This window comes from Lampris incognitus, chromosome 12, assembly GCF_029633865.1.
Source record: "Lampris incognitus isolate fLamInc1 chromosome 12, fLamInc1.hap2, whole genome shotgun sequence".
In the NCBI taxonomy this organism is placed as follows: domain Eukaryota; kingdom Metazoa; phylum Chordata; class Actinopteri; order Lampriformes; family Lampridae; genus Lampris; species Lampris incognitus.
In genome coordinates, this window is record NC_079222.1 from 49,990,820 (window position 1) to 50,017,813 (window position 26,994).

At 48.0% G+C, this 26,994-nt stretch overlaps 1 protein-coding gene across 1 annotated transcript; it reads right to left on the bottom strand.

The window, feature by feature from the left end:
* Nucleotides 1–2,003: 2,003 nt before the first annotated feature.
* On the bottom strand, nt 2,004–25,159 carry LOC130121670 (metal transporter CNNM3). The gene is made up of 11 exons (XM_056290514.1): nt 24,443–25,159; nt 23,598–23,932; nt 23,139–23,315; nt 14,093–14,250; nt 13,498–13,641; nt 13,199–13,357; nt 5,938–6,107; nt 5,712–5,808; nt 4,457–4,587; nt 4,234–4,360; nt 2,004–2,655 (listed from the first exon to the last, which is right to left on the bottom strand). Exons 1-11 carry the CDS (start codon nt 25,157–25,159, stop codon nt 2,606–2,608), a joined length of 2,265 nt encoding a protein of 754 aa, XP_056146489.1. The 3' UTR covers nt 2,004–2,605.
* Nucleotides 25,160–26,994: the final 1,835 nt, after the last annotated feature.

Here is a 26,994-nt window from a genome sequence, read left to right on the forward strand (position 1 = left end):
TACACATCTTTCAGTTGAACCAAAAATATGAAAGAACACAACCGGCGCCAGTGCAGCACCATAACACCTTGCGACGACTCTGACCGATGCAGAAAATACTCCTAACCAACCCACCGAATGGTTAAATATACATTATTTTGCACCCCGGGTGACGGACACTTCTCCAAGGTCACTGGGAAAAGTACGTACTGGTACTTTCCGCTGACTTAAATTGCTGCAGCAATCGTCCGTTGAAGGTTTGTTTCTGAATAAGACCCATACCAGAGGGTGTGATGGAAGGATGCTGAAGCAACATGTGCAGTGAGCAAGACACAACCGCGGAGATGTACTACGTCAGTACAGACTGGACGCTTGCTCACATGCACGAGTCAATATTTCTGTGCCACGCCCTCCGGGAACAGTAACATTAAAGAAAAAACGTGTATTTCTTCGCTGGAATGTGAACATAATTAACTGGGATGACGATGATGAGATTAGAAGCGAGGCGCTTTAGGCAACAAGAGAACAACAAGAGAACAGCGAACCTACTCGGGATAACAAGTGTGATGTATAAGAGCGGGTGCGGCTTCGGTCCCGTTGGACAAGTTGCCGGTTTGAAGGCTGTGTTTGCAACCCGACTGATGTCGGCCCACACATGCGCCAGCCTTCGCTCAGCAACCCAACCAAACCTAGACCACATTTCTAATTCCTTGAAAATACAGGACCATACGAAGAGCAGCGGAAACGCAAGGTCCCTTTACCGGACCGTGTACTTGGGGCTGCACCTTGCACCTGACACTTAGCTAGCGTAGCGAACTCAGGGGGCAGCCCAGAAACCGCCGCAGCAGGGGACGCGAACCCGGGTCGCCCGCACCACGGGCGACTGTGCTAACCAGTCGACTAAAGGGTCCGACCCGTTAGCCAAGGGCAAGTGAGTCTAGTCATCCGGGGTCGTTACACTACCCCCCACCCCCGCTTCAGGAAGCGCATCCCTGCACTTCCGCAAATCAGCTCCCTCACGCATCTGGGTGCACGCGCTTCGGATGGCCTCACGGTCTCCCCATCCCACTTCTGACACCAACGTAGCGAATTCGGGGGGCAGCCAGGACGCGAACCCGCAGTTGCCCGCGCCACGGGCAACTGCGCTAACCAGTCGACTAAAGGGTCGGACCCTTTAGTCGACTGGTTAGCGGGTTCGCGTCGCAGCTGCGGCGGTTCCCGGCTGCCCCCCCGAATTCGCTACACTAGATCAGGAGCTGAACGTATAAGGGCTGGAACTGGTGCAAGTGCTCCAACACTGCACTAATCTGCAACGCTCGGCGAGGCGGCCAAATGAACCACTGCATAAGTCAAGTCGAGTCAAGCTTATCTGTACAGCCCAATACCACAAATTTGCCTAAGGGGGCTTTACAGCAACACAACATCCTGTCTTTAGACCCTCACATCGGCTAAGGAAAAACTCCCTAAAAAACCCGTTAACAGGGAGAAAAAATAGGAACAGACGTCAGGGGGAGCGACAGAGGAGGATCCCTCTCCCAAGACGGGATATATAAACACCGCGTGGAAAAATGGGATCGGTTTGGGATTAGTCTTCTTGAACAGGAATGTCGCTAACTCACCTATTTTCTTTCTGTCATAGTGAATCACAGGTGGGGTCAGCCAGAGGTCCTGGGTTTACTCTTTTACTCAGACTTTACGTGAAGAGGCTTGTCGTATCAGTTTAAGTCGGGGCGCGTTATCTTGCTCCTCCGTGTTTGGTCAAAACAGAGACTTACAGGGCGCCCCGGTGGCGCACCTGGTAGAGGGGTACCACATGGGGCGGAGTCCTTACTGCAGCGTCCTGGGTTCGAATCCGGCCCGGGCCCTTTGCTGCGCGTCATCCCCCCTCTCTCCCTTGCCTCCCCTGTCTCTCTCTACTATCACTGTGCAATAAAGGCGAAAATGCCAAAAGAAATCCTCTTTAAATCGGACGTGGTGATGAAACCAGAACCTCACTTCTGCCATTATAGTCACAACCACGGAAACGTCACGTGAGGCATCGATTGATACTGACAAACCGGGGGTCAAAACTACGACGGTTTATTGTACAGACATTTTGACGTGAGGGCTTATAAATTCACCAGCTGGACGTACCTTGCAGAAAATAAAACAGCATCAAGTTATCAGCAGTGCACAAATTTATGTGCAAATTAAGCTTTTTTAGTGGAAGATTGTGTTAATTGTCTCTATGGACGGATTCTGGAAGAAAAATAACACATTTCATTCTATAACACATGCAGCTTTGGCACCCAATCAGGTAAAAATGGAGAATGGGCATGGAAACACTTAGTAAGTAAGGTTAAATTGGAAAAAAAAAGGCACCACTAAAAGAAGAAAAACAAAGTATATACACATTATCGCCCAAAGTGTATAAAAACAACATAACATACCTGCAATAAGAGAACATAAGAGGAATGCCTATGGAGATGAGAAGATCACATATGCAAATGCCATTGAAACAGATAGACCACCACCCTCACTCCATCCTCAAACCGTTACATTCCGGCCAGACGATGTACAGATAAAACCAGAACAACAGACTCTGCTGGGTTGGAGTGGGTTTTAACAGAGGGCAGAGAGAATTGCACTACCCATGAGCCTCCTCTTCCATAGGACTCTGCTGGGCTTTACTGCCACCTGTAGAACCCAGTCAACGAGAGGAAATGTGGGGTAAGTAAGGGATGGCATCACCCTGTCACCAACCATACTCTCAACACAACGTGAACTTCATGACAACACTGTGCTATCGATCACGGTGGAGTCTAGGTGCTGCTCCAGGGAGGACAGCGTAGCACGGATATCAGGGGGGGAATAATGGCAGATGTTGACCATGAAGTCTGTGTGCGACATGAGAGATGGCCTGCAGAATGACAGCGTCAGTATGCACACCTAGCAGAGAGTACTGGGATGTGCTAAGGGTGGAGAAGAGTCGTGCAATGAGAAACAATGGGGAAACACGAGGTATGCTACACTACAAAGCCTCTCCGCGAGGCTGCACACACCTGTGCATGCTAACACACAGCCTCACCCTGAGCAGGAAGGACACCAAGTCAAGTAGTGGCTCTCTGACCAAAACCTGGGAAACTAGGTAGGCTTGACAAACCAAGCAATTTTTTTTGGGGGGGTTCCCCCTTTATTTTTATCCCCAATTGTACTTGGCCAGTTACCCCACTCTTCTGATCCGTCCCGGTCGCTGCTCCACCCCCTCTGCTGATCCAGGGAGGGCTGCAGACTACCACATGCCTCCTCCATACATGTGGAGTCACCAGCCGTTTCTTTTCACCTGACAGTGAGGAGTTTCACCTGGGGGACGAAGCGTGTGGGAGGATCACGCTGTTCCCCCCCCCCCAAAAAAAAAGCAGGTGCCCCAACCGACCAGAGGAGGCGCTAGTGCAGTGACCAGGACACACACCCACATCCAGCTTCCCACCCACAGACACAGCCAATTGTGTCTGTAGGGATGCCCGGCCAAGCTGGAGGTAACACGGGGATTCGAACCGGCGATCCCCGTGTTGGTAGGCAATGGAATAGACCGCCACGCCACCCGGACCCCCAAACCAAGTAATTTAATATTGCAAGTTAGTTAATTATCAGGTAATGTGTACCTTTAACTTTTAAGGTGTGACCACCAAGTAATGTTTCAACTAATATTTCTTATTTTAGTGATATTCATATTCCTGAGGAGGATTTACGAAGTAACGCTCCATGATCTGTGTGTCTGAGCAGCTGCTGCGCTCCTTGGTGACCTTTTGGAGATGGTGACTCTGTGTGTGTGTGTGTGTGTGTGTTAGTGTACTATGTGTAGGTGTATGTTCTCATGCAACAGGCTACATTTAATTTACCTCATGCAAAAAATACTAACAGTAATTCTCAATGGTATCAAAGAAAGAAAAGTTTACAGGGAACTCTGGGACGGCCGGACAGAGGCAGACAGAGAGGCGAGCAGACAGGGAGAGAAGAGAGAGAGAAAATACCTTCTTAGTTTAACTAAAGGGTGAAAAGGTAACAGGTCGTGAAACACAGCTATACTCAATAATAGCAATTATTAGCAAGAGATTGCTAGAAAAGTAGTTATCCCTTGTTTGTTGAAAGAAAGGGACTATTTAATGTTTGTTCTTCTGAAGCTCCTCATTAACATCCAAAACTTTTAGGTATCAAGAACAGGTGGAGCAGCAGAACTAGTTTTTCTACCAGTGCTTCGTAAGGAAAAGCTACCTTGCATGGTGTTTCTGTCGTTGAGCAGCTTGGTCTGGCTGCTGGGCAGGATGGTGATCTCTGGAGGATCTGGACTCTGAGCCACACGGGATGCCATCAGGGCATTCAAATACTGTAGACGTGTCACCTGCACAGACACACACAAATTATTCAACTCCGGTTTCTAAGGATGAGCGTAAATACTGACACAGCTGCCATTACATACAGACGCAGAAGGATGTACCCGTATGAGCTGCAGGTCCGTTAGAGCTCGGACAGTGTAGTCAGGACAATAGCTGGACGGGCTTGTAGCTTCTCCTAAATCAAATGGGTCCCTGGGAGACTGGTGCTGGGTTGACACTGGAGACTGGTGCGCTGTTATCACACATACACAAACCCACACCAACACATCCAGGTTTAAATGTTTGTCATCCATCCATCCGTCCATTATCTAAACCGCTTTTCCTGCTCTCGGGGTGGCGGGGATGCTGGAGCCTATCCCAGCAGTCACTGGGCGGCAGGCGGGGAGACACCCTGGACAGGCCGCCAGGCCATCACAGGGCCTAAATCACAGTATCATCTGCATATAATGAAATAAGACAATCGGAGCATGTTTGTCATACGTTAATCAAATTCCTTCTTTTTATCATACTTTATTTGTCATGTAATGCTCATTTGTTAACATAGTACAATCTGTATCCTAGTTCTCTTTCTGTTCCACAGTAAAACGTGTGCCTATTGTCTAGTTTTGTTTGTCAGTTAATGGAAACAAACACTAATTTGTCTTGTTCTAAAAACCACAAACACATTCAAATGCCCTGTTTATTCTGGCTGTGGCACAATCAGATTCACTGGAACCGAATCACACCCTTGCTGCTGGGTGTTAAACTATAGCAACCTGACCACAGCCCTGTGGCTGAGGTCTGTTATTCAGTTATTATCCAACGTCTTGCTTTGGTTCAACATGAGAACACAATGTAATAATTCACAAGTTTTGTGAGTGACCTTCAGTCGTGAAAGACGGGCTGCTTCAGTTATTTATAATCCTGTGCAGCGGGAAGACCTGTAATGTGACGCTGGAAACCTGGGAAAGGTTTTCCCTTTTTATTATTTATTAGTTTTATATATTATATAATACATACATACATATATTTTTATATACTTATATATTATATTATATATATATATTTATTTTTTTTATATTATTATTTTTTTATATTATATAATGACTGCTAGGATAGGCTCCAGCATCCCCATGACCCTGAGAGCAGGATGAGCGGTTTGGATAATGGAATGGAATATATATATATATATATATATATATATACATATATACATATATTACATATTTAATATATTTTACATATTTATCAGAATCAGAAATACTTTATTCATCCCCGTGGGGAAATTGGGTATAATAATAATAATCATATTAATAATAATAAAGTTATTATTTTATTATTTAAAATTACAGGACTTCCTGTAATTTTACATCTCACCTGAAGATGGTGCTGTAAGAGCAGACACGCCATAGTATGTAAATGCCCCATTCTCAAACTTCAGTCCCTCTTTGCCGATCTCCACCTCCACACGCCCCTTGGGAGACATGTCCAACAAGTAATATTTGTCTTTGGCAGTTTCTTATTAACTCATCCTTTGGCAAATAAAACATGAAATAGAGACCTGTTTAAATGATGCCATTTCTATACTAACACAGCATATTACCTGTAGCAAAAGAATAAAGTAGTCCACAGGGTGGTTGCGTGTGTAAAGATAATGGTCTGGGCTCAGGCGATTGGAGGGGTCAAAGTGCAATTCCTGGTTGACACTGGGGTGACGAAGAAGTTGGAATAGTACCTTCTCAGACACACGCCCAGGGTTGAAGTGCTCCACTTCTACAGGGTCAAGGGTCAAGAACAGATACGTTTACCAGCTAAGATTACAGTCTAAGGTAAAATGTAGAAGGCACAGACAGTGATGTCACATGCAGATCAAATATGTCTACAAGTACACAGCATGGTGACCTTATCTAACAGTACCGGACTGTCGTTATGTTTCCTCCTGTTTGTCATGTTGAGTCGAGCCCACATTCTTTGACATATTAGTATTTTTGCTTGTTAAACGCTGTGTTTACACAGATAACAGCAGCCATTCTAAACCAACAAGCCAGTGTATTCCAGCAACATTCTTGAGGTCTTACTTTTTCCGTGTCTCCGGTTGCTTTATTCTCTCATAGCCTCAAAGAGGTTTGGAAAGAATAAGTCACTAAGTCACTAAGTAAGTGACTAAGTCACATAGGGCAGGACGGTATTGTTGCACTGGCCTTTGTAGGCTGAAACTCTCAGCTAGGCTACATTGCTGGTCAGACCCCAGTGTTGATGTAACAGTTGGGATTTTTCCATTGATACATGTGGAAAATCCTGAATTTTGCATCAGGATTTGAGCGTAGCCAGCCAAGCAACCTAGCTGAACAAGTCAACCTGAAGAGGCCAGTGCAACAATACTTTCCTGCTCCATGGGACTAACCGGGCACTCACTTGTGTCACTACAAAAACTTGGAAAGTGACAGGGAGTCCCTCATCTGCAATGGCAGCTCTGACACGAGCTGCCATTGCAAAGTTGAAAAATATTCATCTTTCTGCAAATGTGCTGCGACATGTAGGTGCGACGACTCAAGCGAAACTGATCATTAGCGAGTTCTTTTTTGTTGTTGTTGGAATTTACCCCCATTTCTCTCCCCAACTGTATCCGGCCAATTACCCCACTCTTCCAAGCCATCCCGGTCACTGCTCCCCTCTGCCGATCCGGGGAGGGCTGCCGACTACCACATGCCTCCTCTGATACATGTGGAGTCGCCAGCCGCTTCTTTTCACCTGACAGTGAGGAGTTTCACCAGGGGGACGTAGCACGTGGGAGGATCACACTATTCCCCCGTTACCCCTCCCCCCCAAACAGGCGCCCCGAACGACCAGAGGAGGCGCTAGTGCAAGCGACCAGGACACATAACCACATCCGGCTTCCCACCCGCAGACACGGCCAATTGTGTCTGCTGGAGGTAACACGGGCTTTCAAACCGGAGACCCCTGTGTTGGTAGGCAACAGAATAGACCGCCACGCCACCAGAACGCCCTCATTAGTAAGTTCTACAACAAATGGATACACAGCATTGGTTCCAACTCAAGTTCTGTTCCCAATGGATAAGACATGGATAACCACGGTCTCTGTGGTTGCCTGTTCTCAAATCTACCGTTGCAAAATACAGATACGACACTCAATATTAACGCACGATATTTACAGGGAAAAGATTGCCTCCAATACATTTATAGTCAGTGGCTAATTAATCGACTGGACCGTGACCTAAAATCAAGTATGATTGATCTATGCTATCTTTGTAACTGAAAAGTGCATGAAAACATGACGTTTTTAGCATAAAAAGCTAAGCAAAGAGCGTCCGGGTAGCATAGCGGTCTATTCCGTTGCCTACCAAAATGGGGATTGCTGGATCAAATCCCCATGTTAGCTCCGGCTTGGTCGGGGGTCTCTACAGACACAATTGGTTGTGTCTGCGGGTGGAAAGCCAGATGTGGGTATGTGTTCTGGTCGCCCCACTAGCGCCTCCTCTGGTCGGTCGGGGCGCCTGTTCGGGAGGGAGGGTGAACTAGGGGGGAATAGTGTGATCCTCTCACGCGCTACGTCCCCCTGGTGAAACTCCTCACTGTCAGGTGAAATGAAGCGGCTGGCGACTCCACATGTATCGGAGGAGGCAGGTGGTAGTCGGCAGCCCTCCCCGGATCGGCAGAGGGGGTGGAGCAGCGACCGGGACGGCTCGGAAGAGTGGGGTAATTGGCCAAGTACAATTGGGGAGAAAAAAAATAGCTAAGCAAAGTCAGAAAAATAGCTGCCCAAACAGTTGGCTATGTAATTTCGGGTTCAAATAAGGATAAACCTATAAGCGACATAGTCTGAGAGACAAAAGCAAAACTTGTCAGTTTTGGAGTCACAGATGTTCTCCCAGGTTGCAAAACAGATGTGCAGCAGGCTGAGAATCACGACTCACAGCTGGACCGTTCACATCAGAGGCATCATTCTCCTCTCTGCTCCGCCAGGGAACATCACTGTCCAGACAGTATTCACACTGAAACCCTTTCTCTAGTTTGAAATCCCATTAAAACTCTTGCGGTTTTGAGAACATCGAGAGCTGCTTGATCTGTGAGGAAGCATCTATGTCCTGGACTTATAGTATATTATAGCAACTTGACAATAAACATTCATTCATTCCTTCATCTTCAGCCACTTCTCCAGGGTCGGGTCACGGTGGCAGGAAGCTAAGTAGGGCACTCCAGACGTCCCTCTCCCCAGCAGCGCCCTCCAGCTCCTCCTGGGGGGTCCCAAGACGTTCCCAGCCCAGATTGGACATGTAGTCCCTTCAGCGAATTCTGGGTCTACCCCGGGGTCTCCTCCCAGTTGGCTGTGCCTGGTAAACCTCCAAAGGAAGGTGCCCAGGAGGCATCCTAATCAGATGCCCGAACCACCTCAACTGGCTGCTCCTTTCGACACAAAGGAGCAGCGGCTCTACTCCGAGCTCCCTCCGGATGTCCGAGCTCCTCACCCTATCTCTAAGGCTGAGCCCAGACACCCTACGGAGGAAACTCATTTCAGCCGCTTGTATGCGCGATCTCACCCTTTCAGTCACTACCCAAAGCTCATGACCATAGGTGAGGGTTGGAACAAAGACTGACTGGTAAATTGAGAGCTTTGCCTTCCAGCTCAGCTCTTCACCACAACGGTCCAGTACAACGTCCACATTACTGCTGATGCTGCACCAATCCACCTGTTAATCTCCCGCTCCATCCTACCCTCACTTGTGAACAAGACCCCGAGATACTTGAACTCCTTCACTTGAGGCAACAACTCATCCCCAACCCGGAGGGAGCAATCCACCATTTTCCTGTAGAGAACCAGGGCCTCAGACTTGGAGGTGCTGACTCTCATCCCAGCCAACTCAGCTGCAAACCGCCCCATTGTGCGCTGGAGGTCGTGTTCTGATGAAGCCAACAAAACCACATCATTTGCGAAGAGCAGAGATGCAATTCTGAAGTTCCAAAAATGGACACACTCCTCATCTTGGCTGCACCTTGAGATCCTGTCCATGAATATCACAAACAGAATTGGAGACAAGGGACAACCTTGGCGGAGTCCAACACCCACTGAAAACGTGTTTGACTTTGTGTTGAGAATTCAGACACAGTTCTCACTTTGGTTATACAAGGACCGGATGGCTTGTAGCAACAAGCCCCGGGTACCTCATGCTCCCGCAGTACCCCCCACAGAGTGCCCCGGGGTACACGGTCGTAAGCCTTCTCCAAATCCACAAAACACATGCAGACTGGCTGGTCAAACTCCCACGACACGAAACAATCCTTGCAAATTACTTCAACCAATAACTTAATGTAAATCTATGACGTCTATCCTGCGTTACAATATGTGTACCAAGTTTTGTCATCTGTTCTTTTTTTCTGTGTTGAAGGAAATGGTATGTTACAAAGTTGGCTACTGAGTGCAAACACCTTATATATTTTGTCAGGGAACTTCTATTCCCTATATTACCAAATAATGTATCTGAAAACCACGCTATCATGGGTTTATTATTTTAAATAGACAAACGCATGTGTGCTTTTGAAACAAGCTGTTATCACAGTAAATAAAGACATACTATACTTACATGGTGCCCCATCACCCGCAGCTACAGCTTCCCAGGCCTTTTCTTTTTAAAAACAAAACAAGCACAGCTCCATGTACTTTTCAACCTCTACATCATCTATCTTCACTTTGTCCACAGTGTTGACGACAGGTGAGTTTGAGGTGGATTTGGTCAACCTAGCAACACAACCTGTGCTCTGTCTTTCTGTGTCTAGCGGCATCAGAAGGGGTGGAGCAGCGACCAGGATGGCTTGGAAGAGTGGGGTAGATACAACTGACCTTTCGCAAAGTCCCGCCCTCCTTAGTTACTGTTGCTATGCCCATCAAGCTTTTCAGAACCATCCAGGAAGTAGCCAGAAAACACCAAAACATGAAAGAAGAAATCAGTGCAAATAAGTGATGTATTTTGGAGTAATTCATCCTTAATATCATCCCGTGAAAGGCAGGAGGGGTTACAGTATGCCGGAGGGACACATTCAGAATATTAATTTAAAAGTAAAACTGACTTGCGTGGACTCCGGGCTGCCGGGTGCGATTGTAATTGAGGGTAAAGCTTACCGGTCGCAATCGAAGAATGAGAAACCCCATCAACTAATTCTGAAACACATTGGGGACCAGCTGTGCTCTTGCCCTGCAGGGTAAGTTACATATTTCAGCTGTTATTGGTATATTTTTGATAATCCATTGTCAACATCACCATATTATAGTGTTGATTTTGGCCAAGGTTCCCCATAGCGTTCTTTTATCCAGGCTTTTTCGGGGGTCCTATATGGGCTCCTGGGGGCCGCAGGGCGGCCAGGGACATGCCCCGGGGCCAGGAGAACCAGCCCATGATTATGTTTTACCTTCGGACCAGAACCGGTATTTTCAACAAAATAAGGCAAATGAGATACCCCCGCGGGCGGGATGACTTTTCCGAACGGCCGGTCCCCACCTGGAGCTCCCAGAGGGGGAGAAACGTTTAAAATAGGCCGGATATGGGGAGGTCAGACTGGCCAGAGACCATCCCAGCCCACCCTCCCCGCGGGTCTTGATGCTCTGAAATGAAAGGTGGAACCTGGCTAACCTGTGGCTAGCATAACAAGGTTATGTTAGTGGGCTAGCTAGCATTAGCTATCATTAAATGAGGTATCTCTGGCCACAGACTAAGCTGGTTACGTTCATCAGGTTCATTAATAATGTTATTTTGTTAGTCAATAATACGTTGATACGTTGATCGTAACAATCATTGTGTGGGTAAAAGGAACAGTAATAATACTGTAATGTGCATGGATAAGTAGACACGTTGGCCCTTGGCTAACGGGTCGGACCCTTTAGTCGACTGGTTAACGTGGTTGCTTGCGGTGTGGGATCCACGGGTTCGCGTCCCGGATGCGGCGTCCCAAGCTGCCTCCTGAATTCGCTACGATACGTTAGCTATATTAGCTCTCAATAATAGCTCGTAGCAAGCCTAGCTTGGAGCAGACAGGTATTTGTGTTGATTCTGGATGGATTCAGCTGGCCATGGGGTCTGCTATACTGCCAAATCTATTGCCCACATTGCGCTTCTTGCTTTCTGGGTTTCGGGAAGGGAAAGAAAATTACACCCCCTCCAAACTTTTCCTGATATCTAGTATCCTATCTGCAGATCCCATAGGCACCCCGTTTCACCATTTTGCTGTCTGTTTGAAAGCTTGACGGACCTCCCTCACATAGAAACCGTTGCTAAGGTAGGATTGGACAAGCGCCGTTCTGGGGCGGTACTTTGCGAAAGGTCAGTTGTGGCCAGATACAATTGGGCAGAAAAAGGGGGGAAATTAAAAAAAAACATCTCTGCTCGTGACAAAAACAATACCAGGTACATTTTTTGAAGGACAAGCGAAGACTCAAAGCTGGTCTTATAAACCAGCTCAACTCTGAGGTCACTTCTCACATAATCCCCCTCATGACCCAACAGGGCAACATAGCATATGGTTGTAAACAGCGCACTGCATGCCGAGTGCAGCACTCCCAGCCAGTCGCACACAGCACAGCATGAGGCCAGAGGCGCAGGATTACCTGACACACACAACGCCATTTAAACCAAAGACACACTCACAAGAGGAGTGTACTGTTTGATAACAGCATACCTCATTATCTGTACGTAGCTGAATCTCATCCAAGTACATTCACACTAGGGCTGGCATGATATCAGATTTTCACTACGCGATTTTTGTGGCCCAAAGAATTCCTGATAACGATATTATTGTGATAGCCATAGAAAATTAAAAAAAAAGATATCAGTCAAATTCATCTGACTTTATTTATTGTGCAGACTGTCTCTTTTTTTGCAAAAGAATTACACTCAACATACGAGTGTCAGGTGGTGGAGAGAGTCTGTAACCATAACTGCACAAAAGCGTACGAAAAGAACAATTACACTTTTTTCTCCCCAATTGTACCTGGCCAATTACCCCACTCTTCCAAGTCGTCCCGGTCGCTGCTTTACCCCCTCTGCTGATCCGGGTGGGGCTGCAGACTACCACATGCCTCCTCCCATACATGTGGAGTCGCATGTGGGAGGATCACGCTATTCCCCCCAGTTCCCCCTCCCCCCTGAACAGGTGCTCCAACCGACCAGAGGAGGCGCTAGTGCAGCGACCAGGACACATACCCACATCCGGCTTCCCACCCGCAGACACGGCTTATTGTGTCTGTAGGGACGCCCGACAGCCAGAGGTAACGGGGATTTGAACCGGCGATCGCCATGCTGGTAGGCAATGGACTAGACCGCCACACTACCCAGATGCTCAAGAACAATTACACTTAATGGATAGTGACAAGGCAACCAGATAAACTGATGAACAAAAGATCCACAGGGCCTAACATCTGCCATCAATACAATGTGAACTAAAACAAAACCACTGTCAGGGAGCAGGGGACAGAGAGTTTGAGTGTGAGACCGCAGGATGACAACTAACCACTCTGATATACTGTGATTCAATGTCCACTGACCAGGTGCTTACTTCATTTTTCCTCTTGCTATTTTTCACGACATGACCTTGCACAGCAGGAGCCACACTCTGTGGCGGTAGTAGCTAGCTAGTCGCTAGTTACTGCGTCACATCAGGTGTGTGTGTGTGTGTGGGCGGGCGGGGGGGAGGGCAAGAACGGAAAGAAATGGAAATGATTTAAGAGGCACTGAATTATTTACACGATGCTATCATATGTGTTTTATTAACACGGTATCAATATTTCGTGTTTTTTTAATATCCTGGCTATCGTCAATACGGGTATATCACGACACCCTGAGTTCACACACACCTACCTCTGCACAAGAAGCGGTGTGTAGCCAGTAGAAGTTGTGGGGATGTACGGATCTTGGGCGCTCCATCAGGGAGTTTGTAGAGTGAAAATTCTTCTTGGAAACTTTGAGGTTCCATTGGAATCTCCAAGGGAGCTAATGGACGTTTTACTTTCATGTCCACTAGAGAATGGGAGGAAGGTGAAAAGACAAAAAGGAAGGTAAAGACTTAACTTTTTGTAGTTGTACAAGATATTATCTCTATTACAGAAACAATAGCTTCTTTTCTGGCCAAAACTAACAAATGTTGCAAAAAAAATTACTGTAGCCATCAGATTCATCCAGAATCTCTGATTTGATGATTTCCTCAATGACGTCCTCTAAGGTGACCAATCCCAGCACTTCGTAGAAGGGATCTCCCTCCCCCTCATTGTTCACCTTCTGGACAATGGCGAGGTGGGAGTTGCCTGAAGAGAGTAGAGATCAGATGTCAAATCACACAAGGAACTGTCAAAGTAAATTCCATTTCGATTCCAGGTATAAACTCTCCAGACAACGTTTTTTCAAACTTGAGAAACTGGTTAAATAAGCTCTTTCACTTGTTTCTTCAGCATTTGCCAGTAAGGAGGCTGAAATTAACAGCCCCCTTTCTGCAACTCACAAATAATAAAATTAGCTCCTATAATAGCTGTTTTTATAGTTTTTGGATATCTTCATTTTTACAAAAGTGGTCTCCATAAACACAAGGCATGCTTTTTGGCAAAAAGAAGACAGTAACACAGAAATGGTACCTTTGCAGGTATTTTTTAGGTAAGGTGTTTTTCCATAACCATATTCAGTGGCAAAATGCCCTGTGCCAGATCAGTGTTTTGAAGTTACTCTCATAGAGCAATAGTGAGCATGTGTACGCACACACACCTTTCTTAAACTCTTCCAACATGGCGTCTAATTTGGTGTCATTGAAGACAAAGTGCAGAGGGTGATTGTAGAACTTGGTGATAGTGGTCATAGGAGTGCAGTCATCTGGGTCCACCAGAGCCAAGTCCTTGACATAAAGGATCTCCACAATGTTCGATCTGGGAAAACATGCTGGGTAAGTATATGTAGTATAATAGTGATTACATCCACTGGTTAACAATATGTTATATGCCTGGTACGGTGTCCCTATGAAGTATGTGAGATAACTGTATTTGCATCATTTTTGCCAGTAAGTATTTATTACATTACATTACATTTCATTACATTACATTAGTCATTTAGCCGACACTTTTATCCAAAGTGACTTACAATAGGTGCATTTAACATAAGAAATCAGGAGAACTACTCGTCAGCTGAGGTCATAAGTGCATCTAAACAAGCATCTAAGGGTAAAACCAGTGCTAAAGTAAAAGCGCAAGAAAGAGATGTTTTTGTTTTTTAAATGAGTGAATACAATAAGTGCTAAGAACAAGTAACAGGGTAGTAGTTCTTGAAGAAGTGAGTTTTTTGAACCATGTAAAGTGAGAACCAGTGTAATATACGGATGTGTTTCAGTTTTGGGAGTCAGGCTATGGGATGGGCTTCATGATGAGTCGAAATTGTGTAGCTCGCTGTTGAGTTTCAGAAAACCTTTAAAATGTAAAATAATTAAGGATTGCAACTTAGTATACATTTTTTCTTTTTTTCTTTCTTTTGAAACTCTGATATTCTAGGTTAACTTAAGAATTGTATAGGATAGGCAACAATAAGTCTTGGGCTTCAGCCTATTCCTTTATCGGTCATTGATTGATTGAGTTTTGTTGTGTGAAATGGACTGATGTAAATATGTACGATGTTTTTCTTTTTTTCTGTCTGTAGCATATGAACACAAATGTATGACCGAAATAAATCATTCATTCGTAAAGTAAAGTCACACTCTACTGTGTTAGAAGGTCACATGAACATCTCTACAGCCGCTGTTACAGCCACGGCGAGGCGCTTAGATGATGTTGGACAAGTAGCAACTGAAAATAGGGTGGCGTTGGATCTTCCGTTAGCCTCACAGGGTGGTGTATGTAAAATAATCCTTTTTCTCTGCAAGTGTATCCAGCCAATTACCCTATTTACGAGCCATCCCAGTCGCTGCTCCACCCCCTCTGCCGATCCGGGGAGGGCTGCAGACTACCACAAGCCTCCTCTGATACATGTGGAGTCGCAAGCTGCTTCTTTTCACCTGGCAGTGAGGAGTTTCACTAGGGGGACGTAGCGCGTGGGAGGATCATGCTATTCCCCCCAGTCCCCCCCCCCCCTCAAACAGGCACCGACCAGAGGAGGCGCTAGTGCAGCGACCAGGACACACAGCCACATCCGGCTTCCCCAGTCTGATGCATGTCAGTTGGTTTACAACTGACAGACAGGCCTCACAGTTATTCTGTATGGATGTGTTGATATAAATTCTTGTATTGGCTTTCAGATCTACTCATTAGTCTCAACAGCCTCACTTCTTCAAACTCACACCTACATCTCCCACATTTGGCTGCTACGGTGGTGACGAAAATGGCTATGTGCTGTATGATTTTTCTTAGAGAAAGCCTACTAGGCATTAACCACAGTAACCATTAAAATGATCAACTAAAATACAACTTAAGATTTGCATCTGTATGGTACTAAATCAGGATTTCCGTTAAGAATCTAAGCAGCCAGTGAATGTGACTGGCAACCTCTTTATTTACCTGGCATTTGAGAACCCATTGGGTGCTTAACCCATCAGGGAATGATGATGATGATTTATTTTGAACATGTTAACAAGCAGGACATAACATACAGATAAGACATTGCCGATAATCTGAAGTGATCAACACATCCATACATCAAATCCCTGTATGCATCAGATTATTTGTTACATGTTGGAAAAGGAGTAGGAGGAAGTATACTTATTTGTTCCTACCCCTTCTCACCTTAAGTTCATTCAACTACTATACATTACAGACTCACTTCCCACTGTACTGTGTAGTTCACATTCAATACAAGTTGTGCTGCACAATACAAACTCAACTACTGCGAACATCCATCCATCCATCCATTATCCAAATCGCTTAATCCTGCTCTCAGGGTCGCGAGGATGCTGGAGCCTATCCCAGCAGTCATTGGGCGGGGAGACACCCTGGACAGGCCGCCAGGCCATCACAGGGCCACATTAAATAAGTATCAAGCAAAATGTTGAAAATGTTTCAAAGACTTGTCACATGTTTATTATTTCGTTTAGTGGTCATGAGAACATCATGAGAAGGTCATGTTTAGAGGTCATGAGAACATCATGAAGATCATGAGAAGGTCACGTTTAGAGGTCATGAGAACATCATGAAGATCATGAGAATGTCACGTTTAGAGGTCATGAGAACATCATGAAGATCATGAGAAGGTCACGTTTAGAGGTCATGAGAACATCATGAAGATCATGAGAAGGTCACGTTTAGAGGTCATGAGAACATCATGAAGATCATGAGAAGGTCACGTTTAGAGGTCATGGGAACATCATGAAGATCATGAGAAGGTCACGTTTAGAGGTCATGAGAACATCATGAAGATCATGAGAAGGTCACGTTTAGTGGTCATGAGAACATCATGAAGATCATGAGAAGGTCACGTTTAGAGGTCATGAGCAGGACACAGGAAAAACGCTCAGGTGCCCGTCACTGTCAGGTGAAAAGAAGCGGCTGGTGACTCCACATGTATGGGAGGAGGCATGTGGTAGTCTGCAGCCCTCCCCGGATCAGCAGGGGGGGTGCAGCAGTGACTGGGACAGCTCGGAAGAGCGGGGTAACTAGCCAAGTACAATTTGGGATAAAAAGGGGGAAAATGTTGAGATAAATAAAACTTCAAGACAGCTAACGCAACTCTTCGTCATCCCTATAAAGACATAGGGATGATGAAGAGTTGCGTTATTTGTGAAGAGCTGTGATAATCAGTCCATTGTATTTCTTCTTGAACTGCTTGAGAAGTGTTTAGAGATAAATAAAAATCCATCCAGAGTGCTCAAAAAAAAAAAGAAGTTACATTTAGATTATGGTAGTCATCAAAATGGAACAGAAATTAGCCTGCAAATTTGTATAAAATGAAGCTGAACACTGTTCTTAACGTGACTTATGAGTGAAAAATGAGAAAATACGCCCTGCGTCGCTGCCTAGCAAAGGGGAATCGGGACATGGAGAGGACACGGGATGACTGCTGAGTTTATATGGAGTGTGTTGATTTTTTTTTTTGACCCCCCCCCCCAATTATACCCTTCCGAGCCGTCCCGGACGCTGCTCCACCCCCTCAACCGATTGGGGGAGGGCTGCAGACTACCACATACCTCTTCCAATACATGTGGAGTCGCCAGCTGCTCCTTTTCACCTGACAGTGAGGAGTTTCGCCAGGGGGACGTAGCGCGTGGGAGGATCATGCTATTCCCCCCGGTTCCCCCTACCCCCTGAACAGGCGCCCCGACTGACCAGAGGAGGCGCTAGTGCAGCGCCAGGACACATACCGAAATCCGGCTTCCCACCCGCAGACACGGCCAGTTGTGTCTATAGGGACACTCGACCAAGCCAGAGGTGACACGGGGATTCGAACCGGTGATCCCCGTGTTGGTAGGCAACAGAATAGACCGCTACGCTAACCGGACGCCCCACGACGGTCATTTTTAACAATTTTATCCTGTTCTCTGAAGCACTTAGTAACCTTGTTTAGAAAAGTGCTATATAAATAAAGTTCATTATTATTATCTGCCCGGAAAACAAATAGGTACACATTTTAAAAACCTTCACATATACAATATCATGAATTGCATATCATTTTCACTCAAACTAGTCATAAAGTAATACGCATGAGCTCTCTTTTATTTTACCACATATACTACTTTGTATGTGTTGACCTATAATAGGGATAATATGTATTACAGTAATACAATAGAATGTCATCACAGTCCTTACAAGTGTAGAGTAGGCCTAACACTTGACCATTTCATTTTTAAGCAAATATACAGTTTGGATTTTAAACCTTTCTTGTAGGCCACACAAACCGAAACAACCCTTATTGTTATTTTGACTTTATTAGTTATACTTATACTCATCTCATCTCGTCATATCATCAGCCGCTTCTCCGGGGTCGGGTCGCATTGGCAGCAAGCTAAGTAGGGCACTCCAGACATCCCTCCCCCCAGCAACGCCTTCCAGCTCCTCCTGGGGGATCCCAAGGCATTCCCAGCCCAGATTGGACAAGTAGTCGCTCCAGCGAGTTCAGGGTCTAGCCTGGGATCTCCTCCCAGTTGGACGTGCCCAGAAAACCTCCAAAGGAAGGCGCCCAGGAGGCATTCTAATCAGATGCCCGGACAACCTCAACTGACTCCTTTCAACGTGAAGGAGCAGTGGCTCTACTCCGAGCTCCCTCCGGATGTCCGAGCTCCTCACCCTATCTCTAAGGCTGAGCCCAGACACCCTACGGAGGAAACTCATTTCAGCCGCTTGTATCCACGATCTCACCCTTTCAGTCACTACCCAAAGCTCATGACCATAGGTGAGGGTTGGAACAAAGATTGACTGGTAAATTGAGAGCTTTGCCTTCCGGCTCAGCTCCCTTTTCACCACAACGGTCCGGTACACCGTCCACATTACTGCTGATACTGCACCAATCCGCCTGTTAATCTCCCGCTCCATCCTACCCTCGCTCGTGAACAAGACCCCGAGATACTCGAACTCCTTCACTTGAGGCAACAACTCATCCCCAACCCGGAGGAAGCAATCCACCATTTTCTGGTAGAGAACCATGGCCTCAGAGTTTGAGGTGCTGACTCTCATCCCGGCCATTTCACACTCAGCTGCAAACCGCCCCAGTGCGCTCTGGAGGTCGTGTTCTGATGAAGCCAACAAAACCACATCATCTGCAAAGAGCAGAGATGGAATTCTGAGGTTCCCAAAACGGACACACTCCTCACCTTGGCTGTGCCTTGAGGTCCTGTCCATGAATATCACAAATAGAATCAGAGACAAGGGACAACCTTGGTGGAGTCCAACACCCACCGAAAACGTGTTGGACTTTGTTCCAAGAATGCGGACACAGCTCTCACTTTGGTTATACAAGGACCAGATGGCTTGTAGCAACTGCCCCCATACCCCATACTCCCGCAGTACTGCCCACAGAGTGCCCCGGGATACACGGTCATAAGCCTTCTCCAAGTCCACAAAACACATGTAGACTGGCTGGTCAAACTCTCATGCCCCCCTCAGCACTTCCACAAGGGTAAAGAGTTGGTCCGTTGTTCCACGGCCAGGACAGAATCCACATTGTTCCTCCTGGATCTGAGGTTCGACAATCAGTCAGAGCCTCCTTTCCAACACCTAGAGTAGACTTTCCCAGGGAGGATGAGCAATGTGATGCCCTGATAATTGGAGCACACCCTCCGGTCCCCTTTACTTACTTATATTATACTTATACTACTTTTTATATATACTTTTTTTTATAAATTGTACAATAGTTGTACACTTGAATGTCTGTTTGCCATTATTCTTCCTAGAATTCTGCTTTCAAAGCTAGTTATTCATTACGAACGTATTACTTAAATCATATTACATAACTGCCTCAAATACAGAGGCAATTATGTAATATGATAAGAAGTAGATATATTTATATAGTCTTACATTTACAACTGGCCCGGACTGGGACGAAACTGACTTTTACATGCCTGATTTAAACAGTTATAACGGAAACTAGCTATAATTCCAATCAATTTATTATTGGAATTTCAGGTAGTCCCTAGAATTGATCAAGATGCTAATCAAGAGAGTCTGATTTTTCAAAATGGGAATTTGAGATATGCACCTTCACTGTCAGTTTCCTGGCCTGTCTTCTCTTCACCAGTGTCGTGATCAAATATAAGATCAGGAGCCCCACATGCAATTTGAAAAATATGATTTGGTCATTGTGCTGCCACAGAATGAAGCAAGGCCACAAAAAGGCTTCATACACCAGAGCTGTGAGAAAAGTTCTGTGGGGGTTGCCATGGAAGCCAAGCCAAGAGGGGGAGTGAGGTGTGTGTGTGTGTGTGTGTGTGTGTGGGGGGTTGGGGTGGGAACACCACAGGTGTACAAAAGTTAAACGCCCAAAATCTAATAAAAATTATTAAAATGTACTTTGTGTGTTCAGATGCCCTGTGAGGACAAAGTCATGGAACCCTATGACAAGCAGATTAAATGAACTCCATTGTTCAGAGAGAAAACTTGTGAATCAGTCCAACTGGACCGGAACACAACAGGAGGGTTATAAATCAATATGCACGGCTGTGTTGCAGGATCGCTAGCGGACTGGTCAAACATACACGAGATGGGACGGGAATGGAGTCAGAATCGACAACAACGGAAAACAAATTATTTGGACAAGGTCAGAGAATTTGTACAGGTCTGCGTGGGATAAGAGCTAAATCAATTTGTGTTGCCCTCTAAAATCTGAGCTAATATACATTTGTATGTGTTGCTGTTCGTACTACTGATAGATTCAGCAGTGTGATCCTGTCACTGAAGCTCTGCTCCAACCTACAGCCATTATGTATACTACAAAAAGAGTCATAAGGATAGTTCATAGTGTAGGATATCGTGAACACACCAACAAGCTATTTTTTTAAAGTCAAGCGCCTTGAGGTTCAGGGATTTAGTAGAATTTAACACAGCACAGATCATGTTCAAAGCAAGAAACAATCCACTACTGAGTACTACACCAAAACTAGTGTCAGATAGAGAAGGGCAATATAACTTGAGAGGGAAATGAAACTTCAAGAAATGATGTGCTGGTACAGCTTTGAAGAGCACGCCATGGGCATTTCAATCTGTGGGGTGAAACTGTGGAGCAGTGTGAGCAGGGAACTCAAACTAAGTACAGATACTACACAGCTCACCAAGAAGTACACAGGACTGATTAGATGACCAGATCCATCACCTGTCTCATCTCAGAAGACCTGCGTCCCCATCACCTGTCTCATCTCAGAAGACCTGCGTCCCCATCACCTGTCTCATCTCAGAAGACCTGCGTCCCCATCACCTGTCTCATCTCAGAAGACCTGCGTCCCCATCACCTGTCTCATCTCAGAAGACCTGCGTCCCCATCACCTGTCTCATCTCAGAAGACCTGCGTCCCCATCACCTGTCTCATCTCAAAAGACCTGCGTCCCCATCACCTGTCTCATCTCAGAAGACCTGCGTCCCCATCACCTGTCTCATCTCAGAAGACCTGCGTCCCCATCACCTGTCTCGTTTCAGAAGACCTGCGTCCCCATCATCTGTCTCGTTTCAGAAGACCTGCGTCCCCATCACCTGTCTCATCTCAGAAGACCTGCGTCCCCATCACCTGTCTCATCTCAGAAGACCTGCGTCCCCATCACCTGTCTCATCTCAGAAGACCTGCGTCCCCATCACCTGTCTCATCTCAGAAGACCTGCGTCCCCATCACCTGTCTCATCTCAGAAGACCTGCGTCCCCATCACCTGTCTCGTTTCAGAAGACCTGCGTCCCCATCACCTGTCTCATCTCAGAAGACCTGCGTCCCCATCACCTGTCTCATCTCAGAAGACCTGCGTCCCCATCACCTGTCTCGTTTCAGAAGACCTGCGTCCCCATCACCTGTCTCGTTTCAGAAGACCTGCGTCCCCACAGCGTAGTCAACATGAAGGCTTTAGATTTATGATCCACACAACTGAGCCAAAGTGCGACAAACCGTCACGTCGGTTTTTACTGAGAAAGGTTAGAAATCTAATTGAAGCCTTTGTGTCTTCACGTTATAGCAATCAACTGACATAACGTTTTCAGATATAAAACCTACACAATCTTATACACACGTTAGCCTCCTTTCATGCCGTCATTTGCCACACCGCCTTTCTTAGCGCACAGCGGACTGGAGTAGATCCTGAAATCAGCCCCCCTATGTACCAAATCTAGAATAGATTTTGAACCGGGAATCCGTTTGAATCGAAAAACGATTCCGAATCGAATCGTGACCCCAGGAATCGAAATCGAACTAAATCGTGAGATTCTGAAAGATTCCCACCCCTATTCCCAACACTACTCCGTACTTTGACTCCCCTAGCTCCTGCCTCTTGATGCTCTCAGGTGCACCTACACTAAAGGCACAAAACGATTACTATGACGCCAGCTGGTAACATCTGAACCTATCTGCTAACTGCTGACTCGTCAGCCCTTTTGGATAAGAACGTCTTCTAAGTGAGTAAATGTAAATGTCATGACCTCGTAAAAGACGACATTAATGTTTGACGAATCAGTCAGTAAAAGAGTGACAACACCTTCTTTTTTCTTGGTCAAAACTATGATCGCAATATCAGTGGACATATTTGACAGAAGTACTGTATCCACATCCGATGAGCGGGTCTAAAGACAGGATGTCGCGTTGCTGTCAAGCCCACTGAGGATAATTTGTAATTTGTGATATATGGCTTCTTCTTCTTCTTCTTCTTCTTCTTTCAACTGTTTCTCAGGAGTCGCCCTCTTTCTCAGGGGTCGCCCTGTTTCTCAGGAGTCGCCCTGTTTCTCAGGAGTCGCCCTCTTTCTCAGGGGTCGCCCTGTTTCTCAGGGGTCGCCCTGTTTCTCAGGAGTCGCCCTGTTTCTCAGGAGTTGCCCTGTTTCTCAGGGGTCGCCACATCGGATTTTACAGTTTCCATCTGTACCCTATCAGGGCACAGCACCAATTGTTAACCCGAACCTCGACCGATCCAGTACGGTCTTGTTGATCCGCATAATGATTTGGCAAAACGTTACGTCGAATGCCCTTCCTGACAAAACCAGTAACCCTATGGACGGGGGGCACAGCGGTGCTGGATGCCATCCTAGTGATGACGGACTTGCGCCCATGCCTGTCGCCTGAATTTGCAATACACGACTACACAAAGAAAATGGACTTGACTTGCCTCTTGTTTTTCCCAGTACTGACCCACTGTAACACACAGACATACTTCCGCTGCACTCACCTCTCTTCTTCATAGATGGGCACACGGGTGTATCCGCTCTGCATGATCTCAGACATGGTGGAGAAGTCTAGGACAGCGGTGCTCGGCAGCATGAAGCAGTCCTTCAGCGGAGTGAGTATGTCTTCCACCGTCTTCGTACGCAAAGCCCCGCGGCTGAACTCCTCCTTCACAAACTCGCTGCAGACATAACAAACCCCAAATGTAGACATTACATATACATCAGCTCATGGAGGGAAACATACGCCATTTGAAAGGGACGCCAGTTGTGGCATGACGCAACCAAGACTTTGACACGTAAACCAGATGAGAAGGCGTAGTAGCGACTACAACGCCTCTCGATGAGGTGACTATTTTCATGAACGTGAACTAATTTCGAGCACCGGCTAGCCACAAAGCCAGGGGTTTAGGTGGTGCTGGTTTAAGCCATGGTAGTGTTGTGTACACGTATTTGTAGGTTACCTGTAAGGGTCATTGACACTGGCGCGGATCATCTCCATCGCCCTCTCCCTCACGCCACAGGTGCTTATGTCCCTTCTCAGCACGAGGTCCAGGATCAGCCCCAGAGGACAGGACAGGGGGCAGGTTATTATCATACATACCTGGGCCAGCCAGGTCAGACCTGGTGCGATCTGGAAGCCGTAGTCAGAGCACACTATGTGTGGCACCATGTCAGCCAGGAGGAAAATGATGAAGCCGCTGGTGAACACCGCCAGGCTGACGGAGCCCAGAGCCTGGTAGAGCAGCACGCCCAGCGTGGAGTGGCAGACCGCACACAGGAACAGCAGGGAGCACACCTGGTGTGGACAGACAGGGGACATCGGTTCACACGTCACATCTCTCAGCTGTAATTAAGAAAGCAGTCTGAGGCTGGGTGCCGTCTAAACAGGACCGCCCTTAACTGGGTGTCATCGCTTATCATCTTTCGGGGGCATTCGGCCGGGATGAAATTCCAGTGTTGTGGTGCGCACAGGCACAGCTTTGTTGTCTAAATTAGTTATGAGGATCGATCACCGGACTCCTCTCGTGAAACCAAGTTGGAACTATTTCAGGGGGGGGTATCGCTTGAAAACTCGTTTGGGTTTGATGTGACACTTTATGGTACCAAGCAGCTCAGTGTGATTAGCCTCAGTTGAATTCTTAACATAGTAGTGTGTGTGTGTGTGTGTGTGTGTGTGTGGGTGTGTAAATATAAAGTGTAAATTCCACATGACTATCCTGGCAACAGCATTCCCCCTATCTTCCAGTACCAGCGGCCTCCAGGTCTGCGGGACGGCCGGGAGAAGCGCAGGATGACAGAAACTCACCAGGAAGTTCCCTCTCCTCCTGATGGGCTCCAGTCGCTTGGCGGTCCGCTTCTCCTCCTCGGAACCGCAGCTGTGCAGGACGTAGAGCTCAAGGGGGTCCAACCACAGCAGGCTCAAGTTCAGCATCCTCAGAAGCCCGCAGACGACGATCAGAACCACGACCAGCACCGCCAGACCCCACGGTGGGATGTAGCCCGCGGGCGGGACGTCGTGGGTGTCGACGCGGAGTCGGTCCAGTCCCACAGAACCCCACTGCCCAGCGCTCAACACGCACAGGTGGTGGTCAACGGGGGGGGTCGCGTCCGCTCCGCCCTGCAGCGGGGGGGCGCGTGCGTGCACGGTGATAAGCCCGCTGCTGTCTTCGTCGGCGCCGAAGTCTCCCAGCACCTGGAAAGAGGAGCCCTCGCGGCCCGTCTCCTGCGCGCACGGGTCCGCCGCGCGCCCCGCCGCCTGGGCCTGCGCTGGAACTGCCGCCGCGAACGCCACCCACGGCCAGCTTCCATTCAGCAGCCCGGAGCCAAACAAGCGGAGCTTAAAGGTGGCGCCTAGCGGTGCGGAGACGACCCGCTCTCTCATGCACACCGGGCCGCCGGGGTCCTCGAGTCGCAGCCCCAGAACCAGCGGGGCTGGATGGCCGCGGACGCCGCACCTGATCCCGCACAACAACAACAATACCACCGTCAACAAGAGCCGTAGACGTGCGAGGCGAGCCACCATATTGGATCTGGTCAGGCTGACTCCGCGCCGATCATATGACGCGACCTCTGCCGCGTCGACCCTCCCACCGGAGCGGCGAGGGCCGGAGCAGAGCGGGCGGAGTGTTTCTCCGTCCTAACCGGAAACCCGTCGGTGTGTTTTATCACGCGCGCGGGGCGGGGGCGGGGGGGGAGTGTTTTTTATGCGTTGGGGCGAAACGGCGACTTAAATAAATATGTCCCGCCCACTCTCAGGAACTAGTGGCAGTCCGACCAATTAGCGACCGCACAGTAGCAAAACAAGCGCCGAGGCCACGCCCACCTTTGTTTAGTCTCCTCCGCTCAGCTCACAGCCGTGTCCCGTACTGTCCCTCACCTCCTCAGCTCAGCTCACAGCGTGTCCCGTACTGTCCCTCACCTCCTCAGCTCAGCTCACAGTGTCCCGTACTGTCCCTCACCTCCTGAGCTCAGCTCACAGCGTGTCCCGTACTGTCCCTCACCTCCTCAGCTCAGCTCACAGCGTGTCCCGTACTGTCCCTCACCTCCTCAGCTCAGCTCACAGCGTGTCCCGTACTGTCCCTCACCTCCTCAGCTCAACTCATAGCCGTGTACTGTCCCTCACCTCCTCAGCTCAACTCATAGCCGTGTACTGTCCCTCACCTCCTCAGCTCAGCTCACAGCGTGTCCCGTACTGTCCCTCACCTCCTCAGCTCAGCTCACAGTGTCCCGTACTGTCCCTCACCTCCTGAGCTCAGCTCACAGCGTGTCCCGTACTGTCCCTCACCTCCTCAGCTCAGCTCACAGCTGTGTCCCGTACTGTCCCTCACCTCCTCAGCTCAGCTCACAGCTGTGTCCCGTACTGTCCCTCACCTCCTCAGCTCAGCTCACAGCGTGTCCCGTACTGTCCCTCACCTCCTCAGCTCAACTCATAGCCGTGTACTGTCCCTCACCTCCTCAGCTCAACTTACAGCCGTATCCCGTACTGTCCCTCACCTCCTCAGCTCAGCTCACAGCGTGTCCCGTACTGTCCCTCACCTCCTCAGCTCAGCTCACAGCGTGTCCCGTACTGTCCCTCACCTCCTCAGCTCAGCTCATAGCGTGTCCCGTACTGTCCCTCACCTCCTCAGCTCAACTCACAGCCGTGTACTGTCCCTCACCTCCTCAGCTCAGCTCACAGTGTCCCGTACTGTCCATCACCTCCTCAGCTCAGCTCACAGCGTGTCCCGTACTGTCCCTCACTTCCTCAGCTCAACTCACAGCCATGTACTGCCCCTCACCTCCTCAGCTCAACTTACAGCGTGTCCCGTACTGTCCCTCACCTCCTCAGCTCAGCTCACAGCGTGTCCCATACTGTCCCTCACCTCCTCAGCTCAGCTCACAGCCACGTCTCGTACTGTCCCTCACCTCCTCAGCTCAACTTACAGCGTGTCCCGTACTGTCCCTCACCTCCTCAGCTCAGCTCACAGCGTGTCCCATACTGTCCCTCACCTCCTCAGCTCAGCTCACAGCGTGTCCCGTACTGTCCCTCACCTCCTCAGCTCAGCTCACAGTGTCCCGTACTGTCCCTCACCTCCTCAGCTCAGCTCACAGCGTGTCCCGTACTGTCCCTCACCTCCTCAGCTCAACTCACAGCGTGTCCCGTACTGTCCCTCACCTCCTGAGCTCAGCTCACAGCGTGTCCCGTACTGTCCCTCACCTCCTCAGCTCAGCTCACAGCGTGTCCCGTACTGTCCCTCACCTCCTCAGCTCAGCTCACAGCGTGTCCCGTACTGTCCCTCACCTCCTCAGCTCAACTCATAGCCGTGTACTGTCCCTCACCTCCTCAGCTCAACTTACAGCCGTATCCCGTACTGTCCC